This window comes from Cygnus atratus, chromosome 6 (genome assembly GCF_013377495.2).
Source record: "Cygnus atratus isolate AKBS03 ecotype Queensland, Australia chromosome 6, CAtr_DNAZoo_HiC_assembly, whole genome shotgun sequence".
Lineage (NCBI taxonomy): Eukaryota > Metazoa > Chordata > Aves > Anseriformes > Anatidae > Cygnus > Cygnus atratus.
In genome coordinates this window covers 17,416,799-17,432,866 of record NC_066367.1, presented here as the reverse complement: position 1 = coordinate 17,432,866, position 16,068 = coordinate 17,416,799, and the positions used below count along the sequence as shown (strand labels likewise).

At 46.6% G+C, this 16,068-nt stretch overlaps 2 protein-coding genes across 2 annotated transcripts; both read left to right on the top strand.

Annotated features, from left to right (window-relative positions):
• Positions 1–2,502: 2,502 nt before the first annotated feature.
• On the top strand, positions 2,503–3,923 carry HOXD11 (homeobox D11). The gene is made up of 2 exons (XM_035567612.1): positions 2,503–3,109; positions 3,688–3,923. Exons 1-2 carry the CDS (start codon positions 2,503–2,505, stop codon positions 3,921–3,923), a joined length of 843 nt encoding a protein of 280 aa, XP_035423505.1.
• Positions 3,924–11,658: 7,735 nt separating this feature from the next.
• On the top strand, positions 11,659–14,151 carry HOXD10 (homeobox D10). The gene is made up of 2 exons (XM_035567533.1): positions 11,659–12,400; positions 13,820–14,151. The coding sequence occupies exons 1-2, from the start codon at positions 11,659–11,661 to the stop codon at positions 14,095–14,097; spliced, it is 1,020 nt and encodes a 339-aa protein (XP_035423426.1). The 3' UTR covers positions 14,098–14,151.
• Positions 14,152–16,068: the final 1,917 nt, after the last annotated feature.

Sequence of the window (16,068 nt, the reverse complement as noted above, 5' to 3'; positions counted from 1 at the left end):
TCTGAGCAAGGCGAAAAAAGGGGGGGAACGTAATGCTCAGAGCCGGGCTGGGAACCGACCCCAGGGCGAAAATGTTCTGGCAGGCGGGGACCCCCATGTCTGCCTTATTGCAGCGGGGTCTTTGCTGCGATATTGGACTCCCATTCCACAAATGAGATCGCTTTTTAAGGGTCTGTTTCCTAAAAGGGCTGTTTTCGTATTAACAAATCGTCGCCATGTCTTTGAACTTGAATTAGTTGAAACCGGTTGGTTCCTGCGCCAAAATTTAATTGATGCTGGGCTTGCTGCATCGAAAGGAAGGTGAAGGATTCTGGCTAAGGCGTAATTAGTTGTTTGAACGATAAAGAAAATGAGGCTTCATAGGTTCCCAGAGCCATCTCTCCTGATGAGCTTGGCGATCAGAAACCTGGGGGCACAATCCAAACGGATCCCTGCCCTTCTCTGCTACAAGCTCAGGGTGGTAAGTGACACAGGAGCCATTTTAACTGCGCAGGCATCATTTTTAGGAGGTTGTTCATGTGTTGTAGCAAAATCGAGAAGGCTCGGAAGTTACCGATGAAGGGAGGAAATGGTGGATTTGTGCCTTGGTTTCTAGTGATACCTTGCGAGAGTTTATCTGCTGGCAGCGATTTGCGGCGTTTGAGGCGGTTTGAGAGAGAGGCAACAAGGCAGCGAAAAAAAAATAAAATTAAATTATAAAAAAATACGATACGGTACAGAGAAAAGAAAAAGAATAGGAAAGATAGGGAAAAAGGAGTGAGCTTCATGTTGTCTGCCCGGCTTGGGTCTTTCGCTTTTCGGGAGGGCACGCGGGGCCGCGGGGCGGAAGCCTCCGGGGCAGCCCTGGACCGCTTTGGGGGGCCGGGGGAGGCGGGAGGGGCTTGGGGCAGGCTGCGGGGCGCAGCCCGGGCTGGGGGGCTCCAGCCCCCGGAGCCTCTCCGCAACGCGGAACCGGGAGCGCGCAGGAGGCGCCTGGCACGGCGGGGCCGCGGGGCGCGCAGCCTGCTGCTGGCCGAGCCCGATGCCCGCAGCGGCGCCTCGTAGAGCCCCCTGGCCTGCCCCTGGTCGCCCCCGGTGCCTGGGGGCCGGTTCCCTACCTGCTGGGCTCTCTGCTCGCTGGGTGGCGGCCGCCTTTGGGGAAGCCACCCGGGGCCTGATATCTGGAGGGAGCGCCCGGAGAGCGCCTGGGTGGCACGGGGCGACCCTGCTTGGCGTGCAGAGCTCGGCCGGATTTCGGGTTCATTTGGAGAGCGGCATATGGCGGGGCCACTCGGGCTATGCTGTACAGTGGCGGAAAAAGGCATTCCCATAGAGAGCTGGCAAACGTTTCTGGAATGAGGGATTGCTCGAGCATAAGGCTATTGCTGGCGCGTATTATTCATCCTCTTCTATTTTCAGCCTTTGTGACCCGGTTTGTGATCGGCTATGTAAAATAATATTTCAAGGAGAAAAAAAAGAAAATTGGCAAAAATGAGCCCTCGAGGGCAGGGCGGCTGTGGGGCTGGCGGGTGCTGTGCGTGTCGCCTGCTCCCAACCCTGCTTTTCCCTTCCAATGAAAGTGAACGTTTGGGTGGGAGTTGGAGGCACGGGAACAGAGGTCACTTTGTGCGCTGCTCTGCTTCCCAAGGAAACCGTGCTTGGTAGACTTCTCTTCCTGCCCTAGCCCTTTTCTTTCCAGAAGAGCCCGAAAGTGCCTGCCTTTCATAAAATCCGCTGCTGAGAGGTGTTCCGTTTGCCTGTTTCTCATTGCAGTTTGTCTCTGGCGCCCTTGTACAAGCGCACGGTGTTTGGGCTTGAGCGAGGGAAAACGAGGTGATCGGGACTCGTGCTTTGAATTTCGGGACGGATTTCGGTGCCAACTGTGGATTGCTGGAGCCGAGCGGGCAGCCTCCCTCGCGCGCTAGGGCGTGTAACTGGGACTTGGCTCTCCCGAGTGAACCACCGCCCGCTCCCCATCCGCCGAGCAGCGACCGGCGGACACCGCTCCTGCCATCGGGGAGCGGCCACGCCACGGAGCCCGGGGAGGTGGAAGCCCGCTCCCCGCGGGGCACCTTCCTCGACGGAGCCCCCCTCGCTCCGCTCCCGCCTCCCCCGGCGGCAATGCGGCGGGGGCGCGCCGCGGGGCCCCGCGGCGGGTGCCCGGGCGGCGCGGCCCCAGGTGAACGGGCACCCGCGGCACCCCCGGGGACCTCCTCGCCTGCTGGGGGAATGGGGGGAAAAGGCGAGGGTGCGCGCCCGCCCGTTCCGCTCATCCCTCCGTGCTGGGAGGGCTCTTTGGAGAGCTCTTAGGAGCCTTTCCGAAGGGCTGATATAGATATAAGGACATTTCTACATTGCGTCACGTGACATAATTACCACTAGAATCAATCAAGATGAATTGCACGTCAGCACACGGTGGGGATTTTTTCTTAGTTGATCCTGTCCAAACCCTCTTGTGCAATAGATGGATCTTGTTCAATGCATTGAAGCCTCCTGGTTGCTTGCAATCGCAAAAAGGAAGACATGACCGAGTTTGACGATTGCAGTCACAGCGCATCCAATATGTATCTGCCAGGGTGCGCTTATTACGTCTCACCCTCAGATTTCTCGACGAAACCCTCTTTTTTGTCGCAATCGTCTTCCTGTCAAATGACTTTTCCTTATTCTTCTAATTTACCTCATGTCCAACCTGTGCGCGAAGTAGCATTCAGGGAATACGGATTAGAGCGCAGCAAATGGCAGTATAGGGGCAGTTATGCTCCTTATTACTCAGCTGAAGAGGTGATGCACAGAGACTTTCTGCAGCCTGCGAACAGGAGGACGGAAATGTTATTCAAAACGGACCCCGTGTGCAGCCACCATGGACCGTCTCCTGCTGCCTCCAACTTCTACAGCTCGGTGGGGAGGAACGGTATCCTGCCGCAAGGCTTCGACCAGTTTTACGAGACAGCCCCCGGACCCCCGTACCAGCAGCACTCCGAGGGCGAGGGGGACGCGGACAAGGGCGACTTGAAGCCCCAGAACAGCACTTGCAGTAAAACACCTTCCAGCCAAGAAAAGAAAGTGACAACAGCAAACAGCGCCGATTCCCCTTCTGGTGAGGCTGTTGCAGAGAAGAGCAACAGTTCAGGTAGGTATCAGTAGTAAATTGGGGGCAAAAGTACAAGGCCAACACTTTGTCAAGCCGCATTTTATGTGCAATTTTATAAGCATCCAAAGGATTTTATATATCCTATAAGATTTCCTTTACCGTTGTAAAGCGTGTTTACGATAGGAAACCAATTTAGGTGGGCTTAAGGTATTCTTGGAAGAGGATATTAATTGTTATTAAATTGTTGATTTGGCGGGGGGGGGGACACGACAGGGAGGTTTCACAGGTAGTGCTCGGAGCTGCCTTCGTTTTAGAGCCTGAGATCTTCGTTTGTTTGGTGAGGGGGGTGGGGGGAGAGGAGTTTGAGAAACTTGGAATATTTCCAGCCCATTTAAATATCTCTCTGTACTGCTCGAAGTGCTCTCTTTTAAGGAGAAGTTGGGAAATATTCGCTTTTTCGCTAAGGCACCCGGAGAGTAAAAGCCCCAGGAATATTTTCTGAACTGCTGGAGGGCTGCTTTCCAGGCGATGGGATATTGTCAAAGCCTCTGATCTCTTCCCATCTGAGTGTGTTTATAGCAGCAGCATAACTCAGTTTCTTCTTTCTTGATTTTCAGCGATTCCTCAGCGATCAAGGAAAAAGAGGTGTCCCTATACCAAATATCAGATAAGAGAACTGGAACGTGAGTTTTTCTTCAACGTGTACATAAACAAAGAGAAGAGACTGCAGTTGTCCAGAATGCTCAACCTCACTGACCGACAAGTTAAAATCTGGTTCCAGAATCGAAGGATGAAAGAAAAGAAACTGAACAGAGATCGACTCCAATATTTCACTGGAAATCCCTTGTTTTGAAAAAAAAAAAAAAGAAAAGAAAAAAAAGGAAGGAAAGAAAGAAGGATAAAGAAAAAGAAAAGAAAAAAAAATAAAAATCGAGAGAGAAAGAGAAAAAGAAGAAAGAAGGAAAAATTGAATATATCTGTCTCTCTGACCTGCCATCTGAATGCAAAAGTAAATTGGTTTACATGACACATCCACCCTGCGGAACTCAAAGTTTCATTTTCACGTGCAGCTCCCCACACTGAATGGCCACTGGAGATTTCGGGGCTTGGCGCAGCAGATTCCTGATAAGGGGAAACTAGGGTAAATCCAACTGTCCCTTCTCGAGTGTTTCTCGCCAAAGGTGCTTGTTTTCCTCTCCCACAGTACCAGCAATGGACCTGCAGTGTGTCTGGTAGTTTTTGCTTACAATTAATTGAGTTCGGGGGGGCCATGTTGTTGCTTTTGAGCTAGGATAACACTTTCCTCCCTTTAAGTGAATGCGGTTTATTTAAGAGATGGTAAATGTACGTTCGCTATATATAAAATATATATATATATGTTTCTATTGTCATCCAAAAGCATGGGCCACTGTCTTTTTCATGTGAATAAATGGTTTCTAGTAAAGTTAAGGTTATAACTTCCGTGCACTGTATGGATTTCCATCTCCGAAGGATCCTAGCGTTTCCCGGGCTAGAGCCAAGTTCAATTAAATAATAACGGGAGGAAGCCAAGCCGGGTTATTTTAAATGCATTTTAAAAATAAATAATAGCTTAGAGCTGTAACTCTCCCTTTGTAGATATGTGTAACCTTCACTGTTCCCCCCTCAGTGTGAGGCAGAGCAAACATGGCTGTCTGCAGACCATCACTTCTGATGGTGCTGCAATTACTATAAACAACGAAAAAGGCTTTTTTAACTGGTCAGGCTCCCAACAAGCCCAGAATCCCGAAGGCCAATGACTGTTTACTTGCTAGTGAAGGGTAAGCCAGAACGAGGGCTCAGAGCGATTGAGACAAGAGGGAGCTATAAACAATTGGCACTGGTGGGGAGGGAAGGAAAAAAAAGTTTGGAGACAGAGGGGAGGATCTCTAAAATATGATTTCTCGGCGGGGCGTGCGGAGAGCGGGGCTGGCCGGGTGCGGCCGCTCCGCACCCGCTCCGCAGCCGCGTAACTCCCGCTCCGCTCCCGCGGGCGCGGCAGGCGGCCCTGCGTCCTCCGGCGGGCAGGGATCCGGCGGAGGTCCCCTCCGCTTTATGCTGCGTGACCTGGCTGGGCTGTTTACAAAACCTTGAACTGTCTAGACAACACCATAAAACCCGAGGTTCTAAACAGCTTAATTGGGTTATATTATACACCTTCTGGTGGGTGAAAAAGAGATTTCCGCAATGTGCAATAAAGGCGAGGAGCGGGGAAAGAATTTGGCTTTTTTGAATAGGACGGAGCGGCTCGCGCTACACTTGCTTTCAGCGAAGGCAAAACTGCGCAAATTAGTGACGAACGGCCCCAGAATTAAAAAATGGAGAAATGGGAGTGGAGGGAGGCATTGCTAGAAAAATTTTTTAAAACCCTTTAGCAAGAAAAACATAAGTGTATGCCTTTGAACTTCCAAAATGTCAAGGTCATCACCTTTAACCTTTCTGAATAATTAGGCGCCTTAAGGTTCCTCTGTTATTTTCAACCACCACCCACTCTCTCTCTGTCTCCCTCCCTCTCTCTCACACACACGCACAACCACACACACGCTGAGTACCGCATAGATGGCCATATTAGCAAATGCATCATAACGCAAAGAAAATCCCAGCTGGGTCGAGGTGAGCATCTCCGCGGCGTGCCGGGAGCAAGCCCGGCTCCCGTCCCCGCCAGCGGGCTCCCCGCTTCCCTCTCCTTTCTCTTCCGTGCCCCGGGAACTCGCCCCAAATCTCCCCTTTTAGCCCTAAAGAAAAAATGCTTTTGTCGCTCCGAATAAAATGCGGGGGGCCGTAAGGAACGCTTCGTAATCTGGGGAGAAGGATGGTATTTCGGCAGCTTTTCTCCGGATGCGCGTTTCCCCGCAAAGCCCATACATTGGAAATGCTGCTAGTCGCGGGGAATTTCATTTCGCCTGACCTTATAGCAAAATTCTCGCGTCTCTCCCGAGTCTTAATCCACAGGGCGAGAACGACTCTTCTGATTTTCTGTTCCCAGCAGTGCTTTAACAGTCTATCTTAGAGTACTATTATCCCTTTAAAATGCCCAGACACCGCAAAAGAGGGCCGCGGAAACCTAAACGCCCCAGCATTAATCTTGCATAAATGCTCAATTATAGCAGTTTTAAGTTTCTATTGAAAAATAAAGGGAAAAAAAAACACGACTGAAAGCAAATTGGGCTGAGGAGAAAGGAGGAAATTCCCTGGTGCTTCGCCACCAAATGCCACAGGAGGGCGCGCTCATGTGCTGTAATGCGCACAGCAGCCCTGATGTTCAAGGATATTTTGCTCCTAATAATAATTCCACTGCTAATAAAATATCTAATATATAAGTAACGATAAGATTTCAGGGCCTTCCAAATGAGAAAATAAAGCATCAAAAAGATTTATTAAACAAATAACCCATAACCGTGACGTGTTCGAGAAATATGCCACTTTAAAAGAAATTTTTTTGGTCGTAATCTTTTATAATGCATCCGAGCTTTAAAAAAAATCGCATAATTTTAAGAAAAAAAAATGATATTCAGAATTCGTTCCCTAGAACGAAAAACTATTTACTCCTTTAAGGACAGCCTTAACGCGGGTAGAACAAAAGTAATATAAAAAACAGGCGTTTCCACAGTTTACCTTTCAATTCTCACTCAAGGCTTTTCTTAAATAAACCTATCGGCACAGAAAGCATAATTTTAAAAACGTATTTTACTTAAACGCGAGATTAATATTAGATGCTGAGAGTGCTTATTTTTTTAAAGAGAGACAGAGAGACTAAAGCGAAAAGAAGATATTTTTAATATCCGAACATCACCTTGCCAAGGCTTTGCTGATTGAAATCCCTCTCCTTAAAAACACTATGGAGATCTATTAAAATGAAACTAGAGATTAGAAAATTAAAGTGAAGCTTATGAATTCCCTGGACGTTCTCCAGCGACCGAGCATGTTCCGTTTTTCTGGTTTTGTTTTCTTTTTTGTCCTCCAGTGCGCACTTTTCCTCAGAATCTCACGGAAGAAAGGGCTTCGCTTCCTTCTGCTTTTTTCTGCAGAGTTCATCGAAATCTATTTCGCCTTGGCTCAGTCATGTTCCGCATTTTCAAAGCCCCATCTCTCGTGAAAGCATTTGTTGGCACTTTGACCGTTGGGTTTTGCTTTTTTTTTTTTTTTTTTTAGAAGTTCATTGTTAACAGTTTCCTAGAAATAGCCTTTCCGTCTGTGATAAAATGGTAAAACGGCATTGTGGAAACTAAAATCCTTGGATCCTTTGACGCCAAAGGTAGCCCCTTTTAACCGGACCCAGAGCCCGGAGGAAAATGCCCTGGTCTTTCGGTGGCGATACCTATTTCGGGAGGGAAAGATTTAGCAAAGTTTTCTTGTTTGTTTTTGCTGGCATTAGAGTGCTTCTTGTGAGAGCCCACACCAGCCCCAAAGCCTTGAGGCTTCTGCGGGATGCTTTAGCCCCTCGCAATTACAGTGAGGCCGATCTCACAGAATGTAAACGAGTGATTGGAGCCAGGATGTGTTGTTAATGGAAAAAACACACACACACACACACACACACACACAAAAAAACCATCTTGAATATGGGAATGCCGCTTTGTTCTTTTTTATTTTCTTTCTTTCTTTCTTTCTTTCTTTTTCTTTCTTCTTTTTCAATCATCGTGTTGGTGTGATGATTCCGTGAGAGTCTATAATCTTTTGTATTTCCCCCCCCCCATTTCTCTGTTTTATTCCTTTAGAAAGAAAAGGCTGGGGGCTATGTCCAAATGTCTTTAAGCTTGTCCTTTTAGGAGATCGAATAGGGCGTTTGCTTATTTTCTGACCGAATTTCGAATTCGGCAGGAATCTGCCGGAAGATAAACGTTTAGCTCAGATGCCGGAGCTGAGGGCAGAACCGCCGAGCAGGCTCCCCGCTAAAATCTTATAACTCGGGGTTGTGCTTCTGTGTGCACGGAAATATGGAAATACAGCAGAGGAAGGGCTGAGGCTGGGGGCAAAGCTGGGAGTACACAGTGCTACCGTGCGCTCCCCACAGCAGAAATAACACCTCTGAAGAAATGGGCAGCGAGGTATCCTGTTTATTTTATAAGCTTTTCTATTTAGGAAAAAGAATAATGTCATCAGTATGTTTCTCTCCCCACCCCCCCACCCCCAGTCGAAAAAGTCCAGGGAATCTGAACCCTCAGCCGAGACGTCGACTCTTTCTATGAAAATATGGCACATAGAAATCTGGGCAACGTGACAGTTGCTTTATTAAAAAAAGAAAGGTCACAATATTGTAGCCAATTTCTTTTTTCCTTTAAATAAAAGCTATTCTTCAATCTCCCTGCAATATAACAGCGTGGTATAAAATATACAGTCCGCGCGTTTAAAGGCACCCTAAATAAAATGCTGAAATCGAGTAAATGAAAGCAATTTTACTAAAAGCTTCCCGGGTTCCAGCCTATTTTTAAAATAAGATATTTCTCGCAATACCTTTGTTACTGAAGGCATCTGCAAAATATCTAGCCCCTTGCGTACCTCTCTCCCATCCCCCTCCTATAATGAGACACAAACACAGCAAATTGCAAGTATGAGGATCGTCAGCACTGTCGAGAAAAAAAAAAAATCATATCACGAGTAATAAGGATTAGGAAGATAAGGCAGTGAAAATTAAACCCCACTGGCACGTCTGGTAACCTCAAGTTTTTAGCCCTGACATTTGCTAGAGGAGAAAACTGTAATGTCCACCTATGCTTTATTACAAACAGTAATTTACATCTGCATGGACCCATTGGTTGGGTTTTTTTTTTTTCTTCCCTCATTCGGAAAAATATGGGGCTCTGAGAGCAAAACCTTTATATTAATGTAGACTGTATATCTCATTTATTGCACAATATTGATTTATTTATTAATGTTAATTACTTGATTCCATTTTAATATGATTTAAAACAAGAGTGACATTAAATGCCCAGAGCCTAAGTCTCCAGTTCCCCAGTGGCTCTTGCATGTTTATTCAACTTCTATTTACATCAAACTTAAACTTTCCTACTGTTCATTTTCAATAAAAAAATGCTGCCCGTTTTTCAAAAAAGAAAAAACCCTCATGATTTATCGTGAGCAAGGGGTCTTACGTAGCTGTTTACCAGTCCTGAATACGATATTTAACTCATTATCATCACAGCCATCCTCGGAGTTTCCGTGCAGTGACATGCAAGAAATTCATATTTGCAATTAAAAAAAAAAATCAGAGAGACCTCATTTCTGACCAGAAGCCAAGGAGCGAGCTCCTTTAGCACAGGCGAGGCTGGCGTGGCAAGCAGTTAAGCGTTGGGTTATTGTTTTAACTTTACTGTTGGGCAAAATCCACTGCAAACCTCTGGGCTAATACTTCAGTTGGGATATTTCTGGGACCTTCTTTTCTTAAAGTGTAAATAAAGGTTATGAAAGACCCATTTGATGGGCATAAAATTCCTGATTAGATTTAACAGTCAAGTCTTAAACTGCGTCAAGGAAAATAGTATTTTGTTTCTTTAAACTCTGTGGGTTGTCCGGGCTGTTGTTTAAAAAGAGGAAATTGCTAGAAAGCAAGGGGGGGAATGCAGTGCTCAGAGGGAGCGTCGTGAGCTCCTCTGCAGCTTCTTTCCCAGCTCAGGCAAATCTTAGCAATGGCTCTGATAATGATCTTAAATGTCGAGATTTTGGAAATGCCCCTTTCCCTGCTGAACACTCGGTGCCGATGGAGCGTGCCCGGAGAGGGCAGAGGGCTGCGCCAGGCGCAGGGGATGCTGCAAAAAATCTGGAAAGTAGCGAATATTATGGAGGTAATATTTAAACTCTCCGGCAACACAGAAGCTGGAGACCGGAGCTATAAAAGACACTGGCTCTTAACCTGACAATGATGTTGTATTTGAACAGCTGCGATAAGGTTTTAAAAGGTCTGTCTCATTGCCACAGCGAAATTTTAAATAGGGTTATTGTTTCCAGCAATGTAAAGTGTACGGTAAAGTGCTAAACAGTCAAATGCCAGGAAACAGGAGAAAATTCAAACCCACGTTGCTGGAAAAGGCATGTTTTGAGCTGTGCGAAAGACGCATTTGAAATGTTAAAAATCCTTTCACGTGCTGCTTGCTCCTTGGGATCTGAAAGGGTGTTTGATGTTAGAAAGGCCCAAAATAAACAGCCAGATGCATTCGAAACAAAAATTATCAACAAGTTCACTTTGTATGGATAAGAGTCCTTGACAGCATTAGTCCCAGATAAGAAATACTCCAGATTGAGAACAGTTGAAAGCCAGCCAGCCAGACAGACAGAAGCAAAGAAAGAAAGAAAGAAAGAAAGAAAGAAAGAAAATGAAAGGAAAGAAAGAAAGAAAATGAAAGAAAAGGAAGAAAATGAAAAAGAGTAATAAATGCCCTGTGCCATCACTATTTAAAATGTAACAGGTTCGGGTGTAAATATGGGTACGAAGTGGGGGGGCACTAAAACACTTTTAAAGTGTTGGGACGCAAAAATCTAATTTGCCATGTAGGCATTTACTGGTGCCCTCGGTATTTTTTACTTTTTTTTTTTTTTAATATTCCAGCTGCACTCATCACTCGTCATTCAAAAAATAAAAAAGAAAAAAGAAAAAAGAAAGAAAGAAAGAAAGAAAAAGAAAAAGTTACTCGATCAGTTGCAGTAGGGGCATGAGTTTCTGTGTATATATATATATATATATATAAATGAGCAATACTACAGAAGGAGAAATTATCTTATGGTGCTTTCAGTTTCCCGGGCAAGTGAAAAAAATGTATATATGTATATATGTTTTTTTTTTTCCACAAGCCGTAGTGAGAGAGCATTGTAAAATAATTTTAGGAATGTATTGTAACTATAAAACTCGACTTATGACAAAAGTATAGCTTTTAATATTTGACGATTTGTGTTAAAACAAAAATTGACCTTCTTGGTTAGTAGCGAGGAGAAAAATCAATGGTATAATTTTCAATAATTCATAACGCGAACGCCATTATGCTAAATCTTAACTATTAATCTTATCCTTTACAAAGTCTCGATTGATTTGTTAATAAAACATCTTCCCGTGCGTGGCAACAGCGGGTATAACTCTTTAAAAACCTCCAGAAGCAAGAAAATTACCAAGTAGCCCGGGAATGCAGATGAGGGCTTTTATTGATCGCCCCTGCCTCTCCCTAATACGCACCAATAAATCCCGCAACCTCTTGTACCTCGCGCTCGTCAGGCAGCACGCACGGCTTTTACAGGATCCGCGAGGGGAGGCAGCGGGCTTTTGCCGGCCGTGGGGGGGAGGGGGGCCGGCCGCGCGGCGCGGTGCGGTGCTGCGCGGCGCTGCGCGGTGCTGCGCGGCGCGGTGCGGGCGGTGCGGTGCCGCGGCGGCGGCCTAGGGGTCGCTGTTGACCGCGGCGGGGCGCGGCGGGGCGGCGCGGCGGGGCGCGTCAGCGGCGGGGCGGCGGGGCGCGGGGCGGCGGGCGCTGCCATTGGCCCGGCTGTCATGTGGTCGCGCGGAGGCATCGGCGCTTCCCCGGGAATGTTTTCCTCGAGATGTCAGCCTGCAAGGGACACAAGCTCTCTTCCTCAAATTCCTGCCCAAAATGTCCTTCCCCAACAGCTCTCCTGCCGCTAATACTTTTTTAGTAGACTCTCTCATCAGTGCGTGCAGGAGTGACAGTTTCTACTCCAACAGCGCCAGCATGTATATGCCACCTAGCACAGACATTGGGACTTATGGGATGCAAACCTGTGGACTCCTACCGTCTCTGGCTAAAAGAGAAGTTAATCACCAAAATATGGGTATGAATGTACATCCTTATATACCTCAAGTAGACAGTTGGACAGACCCGAACAGATCTTGTCGAATAGAGCAACCTGTTACACAGCAGGTCCCCACTTGTTCCTTCACTACAAATATTAAAGAAGAAAGCAATTGCTGCATGTATTCCGATAAGAGAACCAAACTCATTTCTTCAGACGTCCCTTCCTACCAGAGGCTGGTGTCTGAATCATGCCCCATTGAGAACCCCGAGGTTCCCGTCCCAGGATATTTTAGACTGAGCCAGACCTACGCCACTGGGAAAACCCAAGAGTACAATAATAGCCCCGAAACGAGTTCAACTGTAATGTTACAGTTAAACCCTCGCGGCAGCTCCAAACCGCAGATATCTTCTCAACTTCAGATGGAAAAGAAAATGAATGAAAACCCGAACAACCAAGACAGCGCAGCTAAAGTCTCTCAAGTGGAAAGTCCCGAGCCCAAGTCCACGTTGCAAGACGAGAGGAGCTGCCTGCCCGAAGGCTCCGTGTCCAGCCCAGAAGTCCAGGAGAAGGAGAGTAAAGGTCTGTATTACCGAGTTTAAACCGTACCGTGGTGTAACTCCAACACGCCAGCACCCTAAAGCACGCTCTGATATACTAACGAGCATCACAGCCAGCACATTTAATGGTAAGAAGTATCGGGCTGCAGGTGCTGTGCCTCTGAAGATTTTGGCAGGAAAAAAAAAAAAAAAGCTACACAAAAGGGTCCAAAGCTCTGCTTTAGAGACCTGCCTCTCTTGTGCATGCAGACCGGCTCTGTGATGCGGGGAATATCTCTGGGTGCTCCTTAGTGCACTGCAGCAGCCAAAATCAGCCAAATACCCTTAAAAAAGCAGGTCTGGAGGTTGTAAAATACTACCAGCTCAACTTTTCTCTCGTAATATTTCGCTGATTTCTTGTTTGTTTGTTTGTTTGTTTTCACTGAGCCTGGCTGCTCTTTGATTGCATTTAAAGTTAATTACGATCCTATTAAAATAGGTGAGGAATAGGTGCTACCAAGCTGGGTGAAGTTGGAAACAAATGCACAATGCAAGCAGCAGCCCGCTGCCTGCCTGATCAAAACGTGCAAGGTTTGAACGTGATGCTTTAGATAACCTTGGGTTTCTCTCCAAAAAGTGCAACGTTATTTTGAAAGGCGTACGAAAGCTAAAGGTGGTGCTTATCTAATTTTATTTTCCCCTTAGAGGTGCAATAAAGCCTTCGTTTCGAACGGTGTGTGTCGAGGAATCCAAAACCGGGATTTTTTTTCCTTATAAAAATGTACTTTGCAACCTCTAGGTCGATTTTTGCCCTACGTGTGCATGGAGATTCTCGTTATATGAATTACAGCTAACGGTCCAGGTCTAGGTTGATGTGGGGCGGATTCCTTTCTGGTGAAAAATAAAATCAAATCTAAAAGGAAAATGGAAAAAAAAAAGAGTGAGAGAGAGAGAAAAAAAAGAAACCCGAGGTGGAGGGTGTTGGTTTCACGTGCATCATTTCGGCTGGGGAAACGTCCATGTCTGCTGCTAGGTGTGCGTGTGTAGCTGAGCTGGGGGCTGTGGGGAGGCTGCAGAGGAGCAGGCTGCGGGGCTCTCCTGCAAGCGGGGCATCTCCCCGGCCAGCGCGGAGCCGGCCGAGCCAGCCCCGGTCGGGCTGCAGGCGCCAGAGGGTGCCCGGCGGGCTGCGGGCGGGCCGGGCGCCAGCCGCGAACTTGAGCGAGCCCCTCCCGGGCAGCCCCGGGGGCTCGGGGCCGGTGACGGGGCCGGGGGCTGGGGGTTTGGGGACCCCCCGGCCCTGCAGAGCCCCGCGCCCTGCCCGCGCCTCGCCCCGCCGGGGCCTCGGCCCCGCAGCCCCCAGGTCTGCCGGCCCCACGGAGGAGGGTTCATGGCCAAGGGTACACTCTAACAGCCGGAGGGAGTTTTGATTTTTTTTCTTCTTCTTCTCCTTTGATTTTGATAGAGGAAATCAAGTCTGATACTCCAACAAGCAATTGGCTAACTGCAAAGAGTGGCAGAAAGAAGAGGTGTCCTTACACTAAGCACCAAACACTGGAATTAGAGAAAGAGTTCTTATTCAATATGTATCTCACTCGAGAGCGCCGCCTAGAGATCAGTAAGAGCGTAAACCTCACTGACAGGCAGGTCAAGATTTGGTTTCAAAACCGCAGAATGAAGCTCAAGAAGATGAGCAGGGAGAACCGAATCCGAGAACTGACCGCTAATCTGACCTTCTCTTAAAGCCTAACCCTGGGGGTGGAAACAGTGAGAAATGGGCACAGCACCACCAGTTGCTAAATGCAGGAGAGACTCTGGCAGAACCCGTCATTTTCCTTTTTTTTTTTTTTCCTTTTTTTTTTTTTTCTGGTAGAATGTGACTCTTCGTCCTTCTTTTAGCGCTGCAAGTGAATATGTATTACTATGACGAGTATATATAAAACCTAGCACGTGTAATTTATTTTTGTTCTCATCGTAATGCAGGGTAACTATTATTGAATATTATCATTTGGTCTTAACTTATTGGAACTGTCGAACATCCAAGCAATGTGACTTTTTCATGTTTTTACTAACAAAATGGTATTTATGTGGGGCTGTTACACGGGCCATAACATTTTGAGTACATTCAATACTTTAAGAAAAAGGGGGGAAAAACTTTGGGGGCGGGGGGAAAGAGAAGCACATTATAATGTAACTATCCTCGCAAATGAACTTAGAGATTGTCCTTCGTAAAATGGAATATTTCATTCTTCTCCATTGTAGACATTTTCTTGTGGTGCATATGTGGAATAGTAGTCGTTCAGCAGCAATATGTCCTTCTTGTGCATGTTCTGTTCGCATGTATAATGCAATAAACTCTGTAAACTACTGCGGTTCCTTTGGTTTTCTACAAACGTTTGAAGTACGGCTGCAGGTTGGTTTCCTGATCTTTCCTTATCAGCAGCTCTTTGGACTGATGTACATTCTTGCCTTCTTGTCCATTTTCTGGTCTTTGTGTGTGTCTGCCTGCTTTTCTTTCTTTCTTTTCTTTTTTTTCCCCTTCCCTTCTTTTTAGGGGTGGGGTGGAGACTGGGGCGGGAAATGATGTAAAGCTAATTTATTTATAATTGTGTCTGTAAACAAATGATTAATTGATAAAATGTTGTGTGATGTTCGCAGTCTAACAAACTGAATGCAAAAAAAAAAAAAAAAAAAGAGAGAGAGAGAGAAAGAAAAAAAAAAAGTAGTAAAATATTATGACCTAAACTGGACATCCTCATCCAATCAACTCATAAATGGTAAGTGATAAAAAAATTTTCTACTACAAGCTGTCAGCAATATGTGTGTCATTTTATTTGACGTTCCTATGTTGATTTAAAAAATAACAGTCACTGCCTGCTTACAATGTGTAGACTTTGATTTCGTGTCCTTACTTGCTTTAAAAAAACATCATACCAAATGCAAAGCTGGGTATAAATTAATGCGAGGAGTTTGCTTCTTGGTCAGCTCAAGAGCCTTTAGAAGATGGTGGATGGGGAAATATTCCCTCAAACATCTGGCAAGGTTGGGCTTTTGCGAGCAGGAAAGCTCCCAGGCATGCTTACAGAAGTACACCATCCTCTCCAGCCCTACTTTTGTGCCCCTGCACCATTTTTGTTTGCTCAGAGCTCGTTTTATTTCCCGTAATTCCATTTCAGTAGCACACGTCCAGATAATGAACTTCATGACTCTTAACCCTTTCGGCGCATAGCTGAAAAATATTATTTGCAGGGTCCCTGCCCTGACAGAGGAGGAAGGGGGTGCGGGTGAGCGGGTGGGAGCAGAAATACCGAGCAGAGCTGGCTTGCAAATGAACATGACACCAAACCGAAGTGTGAATACTTGGGCATACTTTCACCTTCAAACACTACTGGAAAAATAGCGTGGCTGCTGGCTGCGCTGGGAAAGCAGCTCGCCCACAATCAACGCCCAGTCTTCCCCTAAGCAGTTGCTAAATCAAGAAATGAAGCGCAAGATAGTGCCAACGTTTTCTGCCTTGGTGACACTGATGTTGCTCATGTTGCAGCTGGTGGCGTTGCATTTTGCTCGCTTGTCGCGGATATTGAATTTCAGCAAATGCTTTCTCATGTTTGCTCGTAGGGCAGAGGAATATTTTCCTCAGCCCAAAGCATCACCATTTTGAAGCTGTGGGAGCCGCAAGCACATAGGTATGCAGTGCTTGCTCTTGTTTCGAAA

What these genes read in the sequence shown, in the direction of transcription:
- HOXD11 (XM_035567612.1), top strand. Translation starts at nt 2,503, where the DNA reads ATGACCGAGTTTGACGATTGCAGTCACAGCGCATCCAATATGTATCTG. An exon ending in AGAGAAGAGCAACAGTTCAG is followed by an intron (nt 3,110 to 3,687) that starts GTAGGTATCAGT and finishes CTTGATTTTCAG; the next exon opens with CGATTCCTCAGCGATCAAGG.
- HOXD10 (XM_035567533.1), top strand. Translation starts at nt 11,659, where the DNA reads ATGTCCTTCCCCAACAGCTCTCCTGCCGCTAATACTTTTTTAGTAGAC. An exon ending in CCAGGAGAAGGAGAGTAAAG is followed by an intron (nt 12,401 to 13,819) that starts GTCTGTATTACC and finishes TGATTTTGATAG; the next exon opens with AGGAAATCAAGTCTGATACT.